The 13,911-nt window shown below is 29.0% G+C and overlaps 1 protein-coding gene across 1 annotated transcript; it reads right to left on the bottom strand.

The window, feature by feature from the left end:
• Positions 1-28: 28 nt before the first annotated feature.
• Positions 29-13,141, bottom strand: DICPUDRAFT_47540 (uncharacterized protein; the record flags this gene model as incomplete). The annotated part of the gene is made up of 8 exons (XM_003287688.1): positions 29-3,591; positions 3,751-4,153; positions 4,236-9,842; positions 9,923-10,401; positions 10,486-11,693; positions 11,751-12,494; positions 12,546-12,949; positions 13,082-13,141. 8 exons carry the CDS (start codon positions 13,139-13,141, stop codon positions 104-106), a joined length of 12,393 nt encoding a protein of 4,130 aa, XP_003287736.1. The 3' UTR covers positions 29-103.
• Positions 13,142-13,911: the final 770 nt, after the last annotated feature.

Genomic DNA, 13,911 nt, shown 5'->3' with positions numbered 1-13,911 from the left:
ATTAATTAATATTCTCCAATAAAATTTTAAAATTGTAAATAAATGTTTTTTTTAAAATTTATTTATTTGTTTTATTTAATTTGTTTTATTATTTATAATGGGTTTATTGGAAAATTGATTGTGTTGGGGGACCAGGGAAATCAATTTTTCTAACATTAAAGTTTCTCTTTGAAATCCAATCGATGACACTATTTATCTTTTTATAATATACATGAATGCAAACATTCCCACCCAAACCAGCAGCAGCAACCCTTAATGCGGCTTTTTCTTTAAATGTTGAATATAGTTCATCTGCCAAGTCGTCGAAATCTGGGAGTGATCTTTGGAAGCCACCCATTTTAAGGGATAGTTCTATTGAATGAGTATTTGGGTTATTTAAAAAGTAGAACAAATTGAATTTATCATCAATTCCGAATTCTTTGCTAAATGATAGTGATGATTTCATTGTTGGTATACTTGAAGATCCACTTAATGATGTATTTGTTTTTAGAGATGATGGTAAAAGATATTTATCAATTTCTTTGATCCAGTTATTGATTGTAACATTATCTATATTATTATTAAAGTTATCTACCCATTTAGTTTCTTTGAATCCATCTCTGTAATCCAATAGTTGTTTATCTCCATCGTGTGCTGTTTTAACTATTGTCATTAAATCTTTAACTAGTTGTTTCTTTTGTTTCTTGTTGTTGTTTTGGTTCAAAAAACATATTATTTGTTGATATACAATACCACGTTCTAGTTCAGAGAGAACATAAAGAATTGATTTTCTATTCCAAAATTCTTGGTCATTCTTTCCCCTTTTGTGTTCTGGTAATAGTAAAAGGAGTTTGTATATGTATTGATATCTCTTGAGTCTGTTGTTCTTGAGTTCTGGGAACTGATTTTCAATTTCACCATCAGCTGATAGGTCACGGAGTAAATTATTTTTTGAGATTGATAAATATAATTTTTTCAATTCAATATCTGTTAAATCTGTTAGCTGTGATGTTTTTTCAATTTCATTTGGGTTTGAAAGTTTATCTTTAAGTATTTCAATAGAGTCTACACAAACCATTGATCCAAATGATTTCATAATTTGATTTGCCCAATGGAATATCATATCCACACTATTGTTTTTGATAAATTTGTTTTCGATGTTATCTGCAATCCATCGACGACCTGCTAATGATGTTAAACGGGGTATACTGCTTTCTGCCATGATAACTAAAATTTCATCTGGGAATTTTATTGATTTAATAAATCTTTCAGGAATTGAACCAATAATTGATATTTTACCCTTCTTTGAGAAAAGTTGTGCTGTTTTATCAGACGCTCCTCCAGATTTACCCATAAAGTATTCTGCATAGTCAGTTGAAGCCATTTGCTCTTTTGTTAAATTCCAATCGAATAAATAATTTAATGCTAAAATTACTGCTCCTGTTAAGGCTGAGCTTGAACTTACACCACCTGTATATCCCAGTCCTAACATACCTTTGTTTGAGAAATGTAATGATAAGGAAAGACCTTTTGATTTTAATGATGTAAGATCATTTACAACTTGTTTTGGGAATTCATCCCTTTTTAGGAATAAATAGGCTAATAAACTTTTAATATAGTTTTCCCAAGAAATGGGGTCCCAAAGTGGCTCTTGGCTTCTTGCACTATGGTGTCTATTAAATGGTTTTAATACATCATCATCAATTGAAAATTGTGAAACTTGGAAATTTTCATTTTCGTTGGATAGAGTAATTGTACCTGCTGGGTGATGATTGATATTTTCTGAGGATATTTGTGCAACACATAAAATTTCGTTTATTGTATTTGAATCTACAGTGAAACCACCCAATCCTAAAAAATCGCTATGGCCCATGAAAACTCTATCTCTACCATTAGAACCAATCAATACACTTCTTAGTTTGCTATTAAATTGATGTTGGTTTACTGCATTATCTAGAAGTTCGGTAATGGTGGTTTGTCTATCGTTCAATAACTCAAGTTCGTCATTTTTTATTGATCGTGATGAAGGGTTCTTTGAATCAAATTTGCAATATCTTTCCTTCAAAATTATTGGAGATAGAATTTTTTTCATTGATTCTATTGATAGGTGACAGTTTCTTAATACCATACACCAAAAATAAGTTGATATTGGTGTCGACATGTGACAGGATTCGAACTCTGCATTCATATCATCTCCATCTTTAAAGAATAGTTGTTCTGCCATTATTAAACTTCCTGGTCTTGAGTTGGCTTCTAAAATATATGGTGTATAACATTGTTTAATGGTATCATGACAGAGTATCATATCAATACCAACTATAGGGAGCTCTATTTCAGATAATATTGAATGTGCAATATTTGCCCATGATATCCAATCTTTCTTTTTAATAGATATTGGTAAATCATTTAATACTTCTGAAACCATTACCCATTTTGAACCTCTAACACCTGGTGATATAATTAATTCTTCTGGGGAACCTGCCTTGACTATAGAAATCGTTGTTAAACCACCGATGCATGCATTGATTCTTACAATAATACGTCTGTTGTCTGATTTTGTTTTAACAGAGTCTATAAATGGGGAAATGATATACTCTTCTGATGATGACGAGTCGTTACTATCAAGTTTTTGCATTAGATTTTGAACAGCTTTCTTAATTGCGTTTGGTGGTGCAAAATATTCAACCCCTTCAGATTCGGTTGTATTTGATTTTGGCTGAAGAATAACTCCTCTTTCTACTTGTGAATGGCTAACTAAATTTAGATCTAATAAATCAAGTTCTGGGGCTTGTTTTTCAACTTTTTTTGTGATATCTCTTTCTGTTAATATTTCACCCAAATGAATACATGCTATAGATTGATTGGTTTTAATTTCACCATTTTGGAACCATTTTGGAATATTTGATTTTAGCCAATACTTATCGTCGCATCTTTCTAAACTCTTAGAATAATCATTCATAATGAAAACATTATGTTTTTTTAATTCATCAGAGATCGATTGATGTAGATTTGTTTCCTCGCCTAATTCGGTATTATCTAATTCCAGTATAAAACAACTTGAGAGTTTTAAACTAATATTTGATGGTACATTAAACTCTAAAATAGTTGGGCAACGTTCTCTGCTAAGTACTTGACAACGTGTAACATATGCATAGCCTTCATCAGAATTATATTTTATCCAATCCTTGTTTATACCAATTACGTTCAATGGGAAGCTATCTTCAGAGTACAAACTATTGATCTTTAATTGGAAAGATTGGAAAAATGGATAGAAGTGGTGGTTCATCAAAGTTGCTTTACCAGTAATTACAGCGAATGTATTGGGGTGTTTAATATATGGCTCTATCCAAATGCTACCATCACCCATTTTCATTTCTTCTCTGTCAGGTGATATAATTTCAACATAGGGTGTAAGATCTTGACTTATGACACTATCGAAATATCTTTCAACAATTCTCTTTAGATATAGGTTTAATTTGTCATCCATTGAGTTGTCATCGTTTACAATTGAATATAAATAGTTATCTATTTCTATATGATATTTATCTAGATTATTTTTTAAATAGTTTTTGCATAATTTAATACCATTATTTATAAATTCTTCCGGGTTATCTATATTAAATAAAAAAAGTTTGTTAGAAAAATTCATTTTTAAAAAATATATTTAAAATATAAGAAGTGTTGTATATTTTAATGAAGGAAATAATATTTTGTGTTATTATTTATAAAAATTATTATAATTTTATTTAAAATTTAATTAGTTGTCATTACCTTTTAAATGATTAAGAGTTGAAGATGATTTAATATTATCAATTAAATCTTTTGAAATTTGACTGTTTTGATCTTTATGTTGTTGATCATTTATTATTGTAATTGATGGCCTTTTGTTTGATCCACTTTGAGATTGAGTACCAATATTATATCCACTACTTAGTGAGTTTGATAAATCTGAATGTTGATATTGTTTGTCATCAAAATTTAAAATTGTTGATTTAATTTGAGCTAAAAGAGATTTAGATAGAGTTGAAACAAATTTACGACCTACATTTAACATATTTGATATTACAATACGATCATTATCACCAACATTACTCCAATCTATTTGCTGTGTTTGTTTATTTTTATATAATTCAATTTGTCTTTTAGCGACATTTGTCCATAAACCTATACCAACCTGTTTAAAACCAAAGCATATTAGTAAATTTATTACTAGTTTTATTATAGTTTTATCTATTCGCTATTATTTTATAACTTACATTTGGTTCCAAGTGCCAGAATTTCATACCTTTTACTTCACCTTCAAATTCTTCACCAGTTTTAAGATCTTTTAATAAATAAGTGACGGGGCAAATAGAATTATCAATTAGACTGTCACTAACATTTTCAGTAGTGGGTGGGATTGATATATCGATAATTCTATAATAGTCTATAATTTGATCTGTTCCTTTCTTTACCCAAACTGGTTCTGGAATAAAATCTAACATTAAATAACGTGGCCACCAAATTGGGGTTCCTAGAGCATCAAATTCATTAACTGATGGGAATCTTTCGTGGTATGATTTAAATGATTGATCGTATAGTTCAATGGGTTTATTCCAATAAGTTGGTCCAAACGATGACATTGCTGACATAACTAATTTACCTGCATCTTCCAAGCCTTTAATAAACGAATCACTTAATTGTGGTTTTATCATTTCTTTTGTTAAAAGTTCTAATTGGCCTTGTCTACCTACATTAGTTGCAATCTGTAAACTATTTAGTGTAATTGGGTGAGAGGCTTTCCAATTTTCGATATTATCCAAATCTTGTTGTGAATTTGATTTCGCAGTTGAACTTGATAATATAATACGTAGTGTTCCATATATTGAATCTTTTGGATGTCTATTTAGTTCTAAAGCAACACCATAATCATTGATTTGTCTTTCAACCATTTTTTTAACAGAATTATGAGACATCCAAAATAATGGTGAGGAGATGATTGCTCTTTGAATTACAACATTTTGAGACTTTGAAATATTTAAAATAAAATCGCATGCATCCTGTAAAACTTTTTTTGAAATTTCTCCTGTTCCTGAATCTTGATTTTCTAATAAATCGAAACGTGATAAATTTCTGGCACCAGATTCTGCTGCGCCCTTTACAATGATAATAGGGTATTGATGAACAAATGGTAATAATCTTGCTTCAATCTTTTTCATTAGCTCTTGATACTGGTTTGGATTTTGTTTAAAGTGTTCAACTGTTTCAATTTGAAGCCAATCAATTTCTGGTGGTAAAAGTACTTTGGATTTTTCGTTGAAGATCAATGGATATAATGATTTGTTATAGGTCATTTCATATAGGAATGGTGATTTATCAGTTGTTGGATATCCACTGTTGGAAATAGTTGGTTCTAAACGGTGATGATGTAATGTTATAACGCTACCAATAGCAATTGGATGAACAAATCTTGAGGCTATTAATACTCCTTTAGTTGGTAATAAAACTTTAGATTGATAATCATTCTTTACTCTGATTTCTATAGATTGATCTGACATTAATAAATAATTCTTTAGGTAGAATCTATATTGGGTTTCATTGATCCAATAGAAAGCGTCATTAATAGTCAATACTCTCTGTTTGCTTGATTCTTCCTCTATAAAGTGGCCATCACGAGTAATAAATAAGTTGTCTTTTAATGTGGGGCCCTCCATTAATGAACTTGCATAATGAGTACGACCAACTGGAGAAAGATAACAATGGTTAACTTTATTTGAAGCATCAAGAGTTTCTTCTAAATATGGATCGATTGGAATTGCAAATACACGAGGTGGTTGGAAACCATCATTCTTAATGAAAACTATTTCTCTTAACTGATTATAAGATCTCCATAACAATTCGTAATGATTTGGGGCTAGAGCACCTATAGCACGAATTATAACATTATCTTGTTCAGTTTGATCGGTAGGACAAATGAAAGTTTTACCTAAAAGCAAATCTATACATGAATAAATATTACTTGATGCTGATGAAGTGTTACTTGTATTACTAATACCCGAGTTTGTACTAGCACTTAAATCACTTAGTTGAATAGTTAAATTGTTTATTGTAACTTGGTTAATTAATGATGTTTTGTTGATAATTAGCAATCTAATATATTCATATAGATTACGATGCGATGACCAATATATTTTGAATTGCTCTTCTCTCTTTCCTTCCAACATAACACCTACTTCGTCAAAATTAACTTGGAATAAAGAATATCTTTTAGGATCTAATGTCCATGGTGTATATTCTGAATAATGGTCGTCAATTGTTTTGGCAAAGAATTCAGCTAGAGATCTCCATACTACTTGATCATTATATTCATTTGATTCTAAAGATAAATAGGTTCCTGTCTTTTCGAATAATAGCAAAGTACTAAGGACTTCAGAAATAATTGAAATTACTTCAATGTGATCGTCATATGAAAGATTATTGTGGGACTCTTGATACAAAGGTGTTATTTTTCCAAAACTTTCATAAGTTCCAACTAATTGATCCCAAACCTTGATATCAATTTCATTTCCATTAATACAAAGTTCGCTAATAAGTTTTAAGAGTGTTTGCTTTTCATTGATGGTATTGCTGTTGTTCATAAGTATTAAATGAACTAATGATTCTAAAACATTTGTTGATAGTTGATAAATTTGACCAATTAAATAATTAATTTTTTCAAACGAGTTTTCGATTGAGGTTGATTGTAACGAAATGCTACTTGAACTGCTATTAAGATTATTATTACTGTTGCCGATATTGAGTAAATAATAATTTAGTTTTTTAATATTTTCGTGAATAGGTATTAACAACATTGTTTTGATACTTGTCAATGATGAATGAGAAATTGAATTTTTTAAAGAATTGAAACCATTTGTTTTTGATTTCATCATTTGATTCTTTTTAGATTGTAATAATAATTCCTTCCTTCTTGTAACACCAGTTTCAACATGCTCTTCACTTGCTTTTACACTAAACATTTTACCCTTTCTATCTTTTAATTGGATTTTACTTGGAGCTAATTGCTGAATAATCAATTCTTTTATTTGTGATTGTTGATCGAATAGTGATGATACCGATAAGTCGTATTCAACTTCTTTTGCGTTGGATTCATTAAAGAATTTAATTAAATTATTGATTTTTTGATAAGAGTTTTGTATCATTGTTAAAACCCTAGTTTGGAATTTGGATGTAGCTCCATTCAATAACAAATAACCACCGATTGACAACCAATGGATTGGTGATATAGTTGATACATTTGGTTTATCTATTAGCTGCTGCAATGATTTACTAATGATGAAATCTCTCTTTCTTGATCTATTAGCCAAGAGAACTCTTTGTTCATATTGGATCAATAGTTCTATTTCATTTTCCAAATTACCAAATAATGAGTTTGATTTATTTTCTACAAGTGTTGGTACAATAAAGTTTTTACCATACATAACAAAATTAAATTTATCGATTAGTTCTAGAGTTTCTTTATCATCGGTAGAATTGTAAATATTTTCGAGGTATTCAAAGCACATGATTGCACGATCTTCTTGTCTATAAACTTCTTCACGAAGATCTGTACCCAAGAATGGTTGATATTGATCTTTACCCCAGCCAAATGAACGATAGATTGATTTCCTTCCATTTACTTTACGATTTCTCCAGGTATCAGTTCCGGTCATATAGACACCATTTGAGTCAATGGATAAACATGAAGCATACCATAGCATAACATCTCTTTCAAACCAACAACGATGTCTTCCTTGACTAACAAAATCTAAAGCACAAAGACTACTATTTGGACGACCAATGATCATTAAATCTCTGAGAGTGGCAGGGTTTAATTCCAAAAGCTGTGGGTGTGTAATTGAGAATACCACTACATCCTGACCTTGAAGATCTTTAAAAAAATCGTTTCCAGGACCTCTAAGTCTTAATACCAATGGATGAATTTTGCCACCTATCTCCCTTTTAATTTCATCACGTTCATTCTCTGGTAAATTGCAGAGTGGTATCCACTCATCAATGAACTGTCTATGAAGTTGAGCATTTGCCTTTAACTGATCGATTGATATACCTTTACTCTTTAAATACTCTAAAGCTTCTGTTGCATCATCACCTAATAAATGTAATGTTTCAGCAGAAAAACCTAATAGATCTTCACTATCGACACCTGGTACTGTTGTAACAGTAATATCACCTACAGTTGAATGAGGAGGGAATCTTTCTTTGAGTTTGGATATCATTTCTTTATGCTCTTTATTTGATTGGTCAAAGTCATTACAATTTAAAAACTGTTGAGCTAAATATCGTCTTGCCTCTATATCTTCAGGATGGTTTGATGTTGGATTAAAACCTAACCATGATAATCTTGCTATTAATTGGCCTTCTTCATCCAAAGATAATGCAACTTCTTTATAATGGCCACTTAATATCATAAATGCCCTCATTACCCATGCAAAACGAACATCTGGTGGTGGTTTTTGATCATCGTCACCTTTATAAACACCAAACATATGGACTCTTAATTTATCTTCACTTGGTAAACCCTTACAATTTGGATTTAAAGCGATAGCTTGATTACCACTATCTGGAATACTGAGAGTTAATGGGAATACCAATGATCTATTGACTTGTTCGCCACCCAATGTTATCTTTTTCTCGGCCCAGAAGCTCCATAGTGCTGAGTGTAAGTCTTTTTGCCAATTAACTAATGGTGATGGAATACCTGTTTTACCAAGAATTTGACAAAGTTTTGAAACATGTAATACAACAATTCCACCAGTAACTTGAATGTACTTTTCCATATATTTTGATACATCATCAGAAAATTGACCACAGAATTTCTTTAATAAACTATTATTGGTACCTTCTGTAAATTGTTTAGCTGCCCAATTCTCCCATTCACCGTTTGTTTGGAATTGCCATTGTCTTGAAGAGATCTCAATCATCATTTGAATAATCATTGTGTGTAAATGACATGGTATACCAATCATTGAAAGTTTTCTACTATCTTGATGAGTAACAACAAATAATTTAAAAAGCAAATCCTTTGGAATACAATAACCAGCTGTTGGATTTGCACCACTGAAACCCTCCGACTCTTTATGTAATGCGACTGCTAAACCACCTCTTTGATTGAATTGGTATGCTAAATCTTCTATATCGCCTACTCCTAAACGTTCAACAAATAGTGCTTGAACATTTCTTATGGATCTTGTTAATGCAGTATTTTGATTTTCTGAAACCTTTAAATTTTCAGCAGCAGTAATGGTACGAATAATAGGATTATGATTAATTAAACTATAGAAATCGAATGCATGTTTAGCACATAATGGATCGGTAACACCAACGAATTGAGGCCAAGTTTCAACACTCTTTCTTTCATCTTTTCCCAAATTAACTCTTGATGGACCATAAACAAAATGATAACGCTTTCTCATACCAGATGGTCTGATTGAAGCATCTTTAGAGATTATTGCACCGCAGCTATAAGAGAACATTGGATTATTCATTTGGTCAAGTAGTGAATTTTCTGAAACTACTGATCTTCTTGCGGTAGTTAGTGATAAACTTGTATGGTTTCTATGGAATTTATTTAAACGGTTGGATAAAAATAATTCCGGTCTTTCTTTATCTAAATTATCCAATAGTTTTAATCTTGCCTCCCAATGAATAAATGCTTGCAATTCATTCTTATATGGCTGAGTTGTCTTTATAACATTTCCTACCTCATCCATGGATGATGAAAATAATGAAAGTTCTTTATCAGTTTTATTTTGATGATAAATAAACTCAATACCTTTCTTTTCAAATTCATTATAATTTAAATTATTTTCTAAAATTTTGATTACCCCCTAAGTAAAAGATAAATTATAGAAGTATTAATATTTAGAAATTAATATTGGATATTTAACATATATTATAAAATTATTACCTTTGGTTCATGTTTAATAGCTTCTTCTAAACTAAAAGTGTTGTTTTTTAATAATGTATCGATTTGGTCCAATTGATATAATACTGCTAAAAGTGAAACTTGTTTCTGAATAATAATATTATCGGAAATGATTGAAAGAATTGCTGAAGTATTTGAAATCTTTAATTGATTCATACGTTGCTCTACGATTGGTTGATAGTTAAACTCTTCAATAACTTTTTTACCAATTGTTAAGAGTTCATTTCTAAATTGATTTTGTTTCTCTTTGACTTGAGCTTCCAAGTGATGATGTTCAACAATATTCTTCAAACACATTTCTTCTTCTAAAACTGCTTGAATAAAACCTTCAACTAAACCTGGAGCTTCAGTAGTTAGCAAATGGAAAGCTGGTAAATTTCTTTGTTTCTTTAATGAGTAGTATTTAAATTCGGATAACTTGTTCTGGTTAATAGATGATAGGTTTATTGATTTGCTTTTTTCTACCAATTGTTTAATTTTTTCAATTTCACTGCTTTCATCATTGGATACATTGTCACCACTAATACCCTCATTTACTGCTTCACTTTCCAATGAAATGGATTGGTTTAATAAAAATTCTTTAAATGATTCTAATCTTGTTATAAATTTTGAATTTTTCCAGTTTAGTTCAATATTTTGTTCAATCTTGTTTATATTTGAATTAAATTCGTTTTCTAAATGCAAAGCTAGTTTTATTATTTGATCCTTTTGATTAATAAGTAAATTACGGTATATAAATTCTTTTTCAAGATTTGGGTATTGGTCTAACAACGATTGAGCATTTGATGATAGTTCTTGATCTGATAAAACTAAGAATTCTCTTGCTAAAGCCAAATGCTCTGTATCCATTGTAATTTTAATATTCTTTGACCATGGATCTGCTAATGAACGGATTGTTAACTCTAAACCCTCTTGATCAACTTCAAATACTGTGGTTGATTTGCCATCAATAACATGAGTACGTTCATAGATAAATAGCGGTACGGCCTCGATTAAATCGGTACAGTGTTCCACCCAGCAATTACTTGGACTCATATGGATATTTTCACCACCTATTCTAATTAGCTTTTGAAGAGATTCTTCTTGTTCTGGCTTTGGTTCTAAATCATTTGTACGGAATCTTTCTGAACCACTCATTGATGGTCTTTGAAGTAATACACTGTATGTTGAATACTCCTTTCTCGACCCGAGCACATGTTCTTCTAAACGATAAAGATGGCCCCATACAATTCCATAACCTCTTGCATAAAGATTATCAATAAAACGATATAGTTGAATAAAGTTGTTGGATTGCGATAAGTTTAATGTACGTGTGGAACCTTCAGCATGCAAATTGGTAGAACGAGTATTAAACTCATCAATCATTTGATAACACTTGCCATGTACAATTGTAAGAGTCTCTTTTAGTTGGATAATTGCCCCATGAATCTGAGTAATGGACTGTACCCTTTTAGAAGATAAGCTTGAAAATCTACCTATACTTGCCAATAAGTGTTTAATTGGCTCCAATAATTTAAGTCTGAATGAATTTAATTTGTTGTTTTTCATTTGACTGAATTGCTTTTCAAATAATGAATTAAAGTACTGTTTATCTAATGAAGTAGCGATATCTTTGATTATTTCTCTGGTGACTCGGTCAATTTCAACCATAGTGCTACTTGCAAACAATGTAGCCTGATTAGAAAATGCTCTACTTTCTCTACCTACAACAATATTCTTTTTAAATGACTTTGGTTGGTGTTCAATAGAAGCGCTGGTGGTGAACATTGTCTCTTGGTTGGTAACAATGCTATTACTAAAGGTATCAGACTCTTCTCTGAATTGATTTGATAAACGAATTGAATTAAACTCTTCTATTAATGGATCAAATCTTTTAATTACTTGATAGGTTGCATATCTCCTCTCTGTAACATCATCAATGGATAAAGCTTTCTTTAATTGGTCTCTTTCATAACATGAATCTAAACGAACTGAACCCATATACCATGAAACCTTTGTATCTCTCTTCTTTATTACATTTTCAATTGTTTCATTCATTAATTCGCTATCGATTGTATTTGAATGTTCTGAAAAATATAGTTCTAAAGCAATGGTATCAATTGATGGTGAAACCTTTAACTTTTCAAAGCAACTAAGCTGTTGTTGATTAATTGATTTAATATCATTTATATAGTCTAGGAATAAATGATCAGAATCTAGTAGGCCATTTGAGACCTCAAAAGCTTTTAATAAACAACAATAGTCTTGTTCACTTAGAGATAAAATATAATTTTGGATTCTATGTAATGAAATTCTGTATAATAAACTTTTTGATAAAATATCACTTGATTGTTGCTGAATTGTTTGACTAATTATTAACCAATAAATAATTGCCACACTGTAAAGCAATGACAACTGATATTCAATAACTTGTGAACTTGTACCATTCTCTCTTGACTTGTCAATAAATAATTTAATAAGCCCATAGTTTGATATATTATTAAAGGTTAAATCATTATAATTTAAGTGATAACTATTAAAGTTATTATTATTGTTATTATCATCATTATTATTACTTTTATTATTTTTATTTATTTGGTTTAGCAATAATGATTCATTATTTAACAAATAGGTGAATGATGATAGATAGCCATGATTTTCATTGAAATTAATATTTAATGATTGTTGTTGATGTTGTTTAAATTGATTATAAATTGTTGGATAATTATTATTTAAAAAATTAAGTGATTTTAATATAGTTTTAGTGATTTGATGGTTTTGATTACTTTCTTCCAAGACATAGTCGTAACTATTACTGTTATTTAAGATACTATTATTGTCAATATTTAAACATGTTGCATCATTGGATGAATGAATATCAAGTTTTTCAAAATTAATCTCTAAATTTAATTTATTAATACCATAATTTCTATTACTGATTTGTAAATTATTCTTATTGTTATTTTGTTGCTTTTGATTAGTTGCAGTGACTATACCAATGGAAAAATTGTATAATTTTGTGTCAATTTCCTGTAATTATTTTTTTTTTTGAAATTTATTGAAAATAAAAAAAATATAAGTAAAAAATTAAAAAAATTTTTTTTAAAAAATTAAAAATAAATAAACAAAACAGAACATATATTTATATATTTAGGTACCAACATTTAAATCTAAAGACCTATATAAACTATTGTCTATAGAGTTATCTTCATTTTTAATCATTTTGACTTTATGAAAATTCCTTTTATATTTTTTTTTTTTTTTTTTTTATTATATATATAAATATAAAATAATAATTGTTTTATTTGAAATGTCTACAGATAGAAAAAAAATAAATAAATAAAAAACTATTTGAAAAAGAATGTGAATTTAAAAAAATGTGTGAGAAAAAAAAAAAAAAATTAAATTATGAATTAAAAAAATTAAATTTCAAAAATAAATTAAAAAAAATCATTTATTTATTTATCATAAAAAAATTCAAAGGGGGAAAATTAAAATATATAATCGAATTATATATTACTTTGATTGAATAACTATTCAAATATTTGTTTGTATATAAAAAGTAAAATATTTAAAGTTAAATATTTTAATTTTTTATATTATAAAATATTATATTTTTTTTTATGGCATATTTTTTTTTCAAAAAAAAAAAAAAAAAAAAGATATAAAAGGGGTAAATAATCTTCAATAAAAATTTTTTTAAAAAAAAAAAAAAAAAAAAAAAAAAAAAAAAAAAAAAAAGATAAAAATTTTAATTTTTTTTTAATTTAATTTCGATGATTGGTTGTGTGTTTGTGGGTGTATGATGATTTCCATTTTAAATAACAATTAAATAATTATAAAAAACAATAGTATGTGATATGATAGATACATTTCTTTATCATTTGATAGTCGCACACAGTAAATATTATTACGATGTGTATCTCAAGAGTGATATATAATTGGGGGGTACGTGTATGTATATATATGTGTGTATATGTGTGTGATGTGTG

This window comes from Dictyostelium purpureum, assembly GCF_000190715.1.
Source record: "Dictyostelium purpureum unplaced genomic scaffold DICPUscaffold_109, whole genome shotgun sequence".
Classification (NCBI taxonomy): domain Eukaryota; phylum Evosea; class Eumycetozoa; order Dictyosteliales; family Dictyosteliaceae; genus Dictyostelium; species Dictyostelium purpureum.
Note: the sequence above shows the minus strand (reverse complement) of the source record. Positions and strands in the feature narration are given on the sequence as shown.